The sequence below is a fragment of the Triticum aestivum genome, chromosome 5B (genome assembly GCF_018294505.1).
Source record: "Triticum aestivum cultivar Chinese Spring chromosome 5B, IWGSC CS RefSeq v2.1, whole genome shotgun sequence".
Lineage (NCBI taxonomy): Eukaryota > Viridiplantae > Streptophyta > Magnoliopsida > Poales > Poaceae > Triticum > Triticum aestivum.
In genome coordinates, this window is record NC_057807.1 from 15,644 (window position 1) to 21,466 (window position 5,823).

Consider the following 5,823-nt stretch of genomic DNA (forward strand, 5'->3'; position numbering starts at 1 on the left):
GAAGAGAAAACCCTACATGCATGAGTGAAAAACAAAACAAAACGGAACAAAACCAAACTCAGTTTTGCTAAGCCTCAGTCGACCGAGACTTCGTTATGTCTCCGTCGATGCTATATTCGTTTGATCTTGCATATAACATAGAGATTCGCACACAGCTTTTTCCAGCAATTTCTTTTTTTTTTCTTTTACTGTAACACTTGACTGAGACTTGGTTAAGCCTGAATGGACTGAGGTAGCTACACCCAACCAAAATTCTTCGCACAAAAAATACAGTATCATGGATGTATCATTGGAGAGAGGAGGTAGAAAACAAGAAGCGTGGTCGTCCCCACTCACCTCCCCTCCTCTCCTCTCCTTGCTGGGTTGGGTGGTAGGGCAGCGGCGGTTGCCCACCGTGGACGGCAGCCACGTCCGTCTCATCCCCGCAAAAAAGAATAGTTTTTTTCTTTCGGTGCCACCTCCCTTCCTTCCTTCTCCCCGTGGACTCCTCCCCCCCTCTCTCCCTCCACTCCACCCTACCGGAGCCCCAGCCGAGGGAGAGCGATAGATACTTTGCTTTCCCCTCCCCCCATCCCTTCCCTCTCTCCCAGGCCAGGTCTCCCGGGGAATCCAGCCAGGGCAGCACCCGGAGTCCGTCCGTCCGTCAAGAAACTCCAAGACCACTCATCAAGGGCGATGCCGCCGCGGCGGCCCAACACCGGCGGGGCCGGGGGCGGGGGCACCTCCTCGGCCGCGCCCCCACCCCCGCCGTCGCGCAAGGTCCCGCTCCGCTCGCTGCTCCGGGCGGCCTCGGTGGCCTGCGGGGTGCAGTTCGGGTGGGCGCTGCAGCTCTCGCTGCTGACCCCCTACGTGCAGGAGCTGGGCATCCCGCACGCCTTCGCCAGCCTGGTCTGGCTCTGCGGCCCGCTGTCGGGGCTCCTGGTGCAGCCGCTGGTGGGCCACCTGTCGGACCGCATCGCGCCGGCCAACTCGCCGCTCGGCCGGCGCCGGCCCTTCATCGCCGCGGGCGCCGCCTCCATCGCCTTCTCCGTGCTCACCGTCGGCTTCTCCGCCGACCTGGGCCGCCTCTTCGGGGACGACATCGTGCCCGGGTCCACCCGGTTCGGGGCCATCATCGTCTACCTCATCGGATTCTGGCTGCTGGACGTCGGCAACAACGCCACGCAGGGGCCATGCCGCGCCTTCCTCGCCGACCTCACAGGTGCTAAATCCTGCCGATTTCAACTTCAATTCCTCTGCTTTGCTCCCTTGCTTGCTGCTTTAGCAAAGGCGAATTCGATTCGATTCTGCCCGATTGCTGCTGAGCATTCAGTTCGATTCTACACCTGTACTGGAGCACATACTACATGGTTCTTGTAGCTTCACAATGGGGAATAAATTCCCCAGGCTGATTTCCTGATTGATTGATTGATTGATAATTGGGATTGGCAATTCCTGCTAACCATTTTTATTGTACTACTTATTTATTTTGTGTGGCCGGAAGATTGCATTGCACTTGCACTTGCACTTGCACTTGCACACGAGAGAGAGAGAGAGAGAGAGAGAGAGAGAGAGAGAGAGAGAGAGAGATTGGAGAAGATCAATGTCGCTTTCCGCTTTAGGCCCAGAAAAAAGATTCTTGCTCGGTTGGTCGGCTTTGGCCTCTCAATTCCATTTTCTTCTTCTTCTGCTTCACATCACATTATTGAGTACTATTGACACCCAGCTGCCCTGTTTGTTACTACCAGCACACACTAGACTAGACAACAGACCAGACCCTGGACTGGGGTGGGGGTGACCAAACCAAATACTATAAGCTGCTGATGCCACACTAACAATGGGGACGTGGCACTCCATTACAGCGATGCAAACCTTTCAATAATCAGGGACGGTTGGTACAAATGTCGCCACCAAGCCTTGTCCTTTATCTATCCATGTATATTCTTTCATTCATTCATTCATTCATTCATGTGTGCGATGGAGGATCAATGATGAACAAGTGTGCCCGGCGGGTCGCTTTCGCCGCCGGATCCGGCCAGTGCCGACCTGAGCAGCAGAGAGATTTTTAAGCATTGCCACTAGACTCTTTGGTCCCTAATAACTGTTGCCAGATCTCAGAATCTTAGGAGACCCAAAGGCATCTTTGTTAACAGCCAGGTATTCTCTCAGAGGGGCCCCTGCCTGCCTGCTGCCCTTGCTTCATCATTGATTGCCTGCCTTGTTTTGTGCCTTGACACTGCTGTCTGTGCTCCCTTCACACTTGCCTTCGTCACGTGCACGAAAACATTACGCTCATGGATGAGATGAGGGGATGATGTGCTTGTTGTGGTAGCCACACACACACACACACACATTTCTGTCTTATATGTAATATATCTGAATTTATTAATATTAATTATACTTCCCTATTCACAACATTTATTTATATATATATATATATATATAGCCGGCGTTGCTGTCTTCTGTTTTGAGTTTTGCCAATCGAGTCTGGCTGCCCGTTGCACATTGCGATGGAGGGTTGTTGATGATGATCAGCAAGTGTGCGGGAAGCTACGATCAGCGCGTCGCTTTCGCTCCCGGATCAGGCCAATGCAATGCCGACCAGCTTGGGAGGGAGACAGATATTTAAGCATTGCATTGCCGGATTTCGAATCATACGATGGGATGGCATCTTTTCTTTTCTTTTCTTCTGTTTTGTCAGCTCTCAACGGGAGGGTCCCCTACATGTTTGTTTTATCGATAATTGATTTCCTGCCTTACCAACGCTCTGTGGTGGCCGTGGTCTCCCAGTTGCCTGCCTGTCACTCTCCTCGCGTGTCGTTAATGCGGTGCGAGAAAATGTTTACACTGGTGAGATGGGGGTGATGTGCTTTTTTCATGGCCACACAAATTTCTGTGTCGTGGCCAACACAAATGATCTGAATTTATTCTCTACTAAGAATATATAGCCATCACTGCTTTCTGGTTTGACAATTGAGTTCGGCTGACACAAACTTTATTACAAAATCATTATTTCTGTGTCGTAGCCACACAAATGATCTGAATTTATTGATTTATTATCTATTCAGATGCTATGGCCATCGCTGGTATCTTGTGCTTTGACAATCGAGTTCAGCTGACACAATCTTTATTACACACGTTTTGAGCTTTCTCACCGAAAATCTGATTGGGGCCCATTTGCCTGTACAATTAGATGCACCCTCCTCGAACTCTCTCTGTTATATGCTAGTAGTATAGTGCTACTTAGTCTCAGCTTAGATCCATTTCCGCAGGATTAGGAAAAATGTTAAATTGTTGTACCCACCCCTTTATGTCGAACGTAAATCACAACTCATTTCTGACCTACCCCTTTATGTCGTTTGCAGAGAATGACCCGAGGAGGACCCGGATTGCCAACGCCTACTTCTCGCTCTTCATGGCCCTGGGGAACATACTCGGGTACGCCACCGGGGCATACAACGGTTGGTACAAGATATTCCCGTTCACTATCACCGAGTCCTGCACTGTCAGCTGCGCAAACCTCAAGTCCGCGTTCCTGCTCGACATCATCATCCTAGCGATTACGACGTACGTTAGCGTCGTGACGGTGCAGGACAATCCTACTTTCGGAAGCGATGAGGCGGCACCTCCAAGCAGCCACGAGGAGGAGGCTTTCCTCTTTGAGCTTTTCGGGTCATTCAAGTACTTCACGATGCCTGTTTGGATGGTCTTGATCGTCACTTCGCTTACTTGGATCGGGTGGTTCCCTTTCATCCTCTTTGACACCGACTGGATGGGCCGAGAGATCTATCGGGGAAGCCCGGAAATCGTCGCCGACACCCAAAAGTATCATGACGGTGTGAGAATGGGCTCTTTTGGTCTCATGCTCAACTCGGTCGTTCTTGGGATCACGTCTATTGGAATGGAGAAGTTGTGTAGGAAGTGGGGAGCTGGACTTGTATGGGGTGTCTCCAATATCATCATGGCTCTGTGCTTCGTGGCGATGCTTATTATAACATACGTTGCGCAAAACCTGGATTATGGACCTAGTGGAGCACCTCCAACCGGCATTGTCGCCGCTTCCCTCATTGTGTTCACAATCCTAGGAGCACCTCTGTCGGTCAGTAACAGAACTATTTTTTCTGGCACCAATGTAGTTTTCTTTCCCTCAAATACATGTTATACGCGTGGTATTGATGATACTTTTATTTTTGCCGTTGCAGGTCACGTACAGTATACCATATGCGATGGCTGCAAGTCGTGTTGAAAATCTTGGGCTAGGCCAAGGTAATTTTGCTTTTCACTAAACTGTTTGGCTGCATCATATTGGATCTGTCTTCTTAGTTCTTACATTTGTCCCTTTTCCCCCACAGGTTTAGCAATGGGCATTCTTAATTTATCTATTGTCATACCACAGGTATTTACTCCTTTTTTCTATTATGTTTCCCGTTTGGAGTATAGCTGGTGTATATGCATATTTTATATGAAAATGTATCTGATTAAGCTTCCGGCACCAAAGGAATTAAATGTAATATCCAGTTGAACCATCTTAATCATACAGCAATACTAAAAACTACTAATTCCATTGTTCTGTAGTTTGTACCAAATAACCAGGAGCATATGCATTCAAAGTTGAAATCTTATAAAAATTATTATCATTTCCTGATCTTTCCACTGGTCTGTACCTATAAACCGAGGAACCCATGTGTTGTCTCAGAAATCAGTTAGCTGAATAACATAAAAACTGGAGATCTAAAAAACTAAGCCAAACGCTCTAGACATGATCAACTTAGTTATGACCACAGTTCTCAGACAAAACATTCGAACATTCTAACGTTTCATGACCACTGCGTGCCTTATTTACCTGAAACATTTGGTCTGCAGTAATTAGCAGAGTTGAACCTGAAAACTTGAGTAGAGAAGTATAAGCATATGGTTTTTTTAGGTGAAACACAAAAGTAGAAGCATATGTTTTCCTAGGGGAAACAGAAAGTTAACTGGAAGTGACCGTGTGGTACCTGCAGATCATCGTGTCGCTGGGCGGCGGGCCATGGGACCAGCTCTTCGGCGGAGGGAACGCGCCATCCTTCTGGGTGGCTGCCGCGGCCTCCTTTGTGGGCGGGCTGGTAGCCATCCTGGGGCTCCCGCGGGCCCGGCTCGGGCCGAAGAAGAAAACCACCCAACGATGATGATTCGAGCGCGTATACAGAGACATTGTTATGTTGCAGACAAGGAAGGAAGGCAGGTTGGTCTCAAGTTGCAACCATTCATTCTTTGCACACTGGTTCCAAGACACTGGGAACGCTGCCTACACTACACTAGGCATGGGGGGTCTGTATATTGTCTTCATCAAGTTGGGTTCGGTTCAAATTCAAGGCCAAAAGTAGGAGGGCTCTGGAATTTTCCTCCATGGGCCCTAGCGTCGCCCTTTTTCCGCTTGTCGGTGTGAAACATGGTCAGTCATATGTTGTTGTATATTGGATATTTTGCCATTTTGTTGGAGATTATCAACCAATCAATAAAAGTTGCAGGGTTTTGTTTGAGATTATTGTTCATGATTTCCTTCCTTCCTTTCTTTCTTTCTTTCTTACTTACTTTGGCCTTGTTGAAAGGGAGGCCTCAGCACGCCTGTACCGAGACATAATACATCTAGCCTATAGCGTGGACATATTGGGCAGGTCTAACACTGTAGCTGCATGCAAGTTTTTTTTAATTTTTATTATTGTATTTTCACTGCTTTTGTTCAGGTTTTCTATGGTTTTCTCTTTCACTTTTACTTTTTTCTTCGGTTTTCACAGGATTTCTTAGTTTTTTTAAAAACATGTCTAATTTTTCTTACACGTTCTATCCTTTTTGTAGTGCACA

At 48.1% G+C, this 5,823-nt stretch overlaps 1 protein-coding gene across 1 annotated transcript; it reads left to right on the top strand.

Moving 5' to 3' along the window:
• The first annotated feature begins 431 nt into the window (after positions 1-431).
• On the top strand, positions 432-5,501 carry LOC123110027 (sucrose transport protein SUT2). Its single transcript, XM_044530428.1, has 5 exons — positions 432-1,201; positions 3,345-4,078; positions 4,182-4,245; positions 4,332-4,375; positions 4,983-5,501. Exons 1-5 carry the CDS (start codon positions 676-678, stop codon positions 5,145-5,147), a joined length of 1,533 nt encoding a protein of 510 aa, XP_044386363.1. The 5' UTR covers positions 432-675; the 3' UTR covers positions 5,148-5,501.
• Positions 5,502-5,823: the final 322 nt, after the last annotated feature.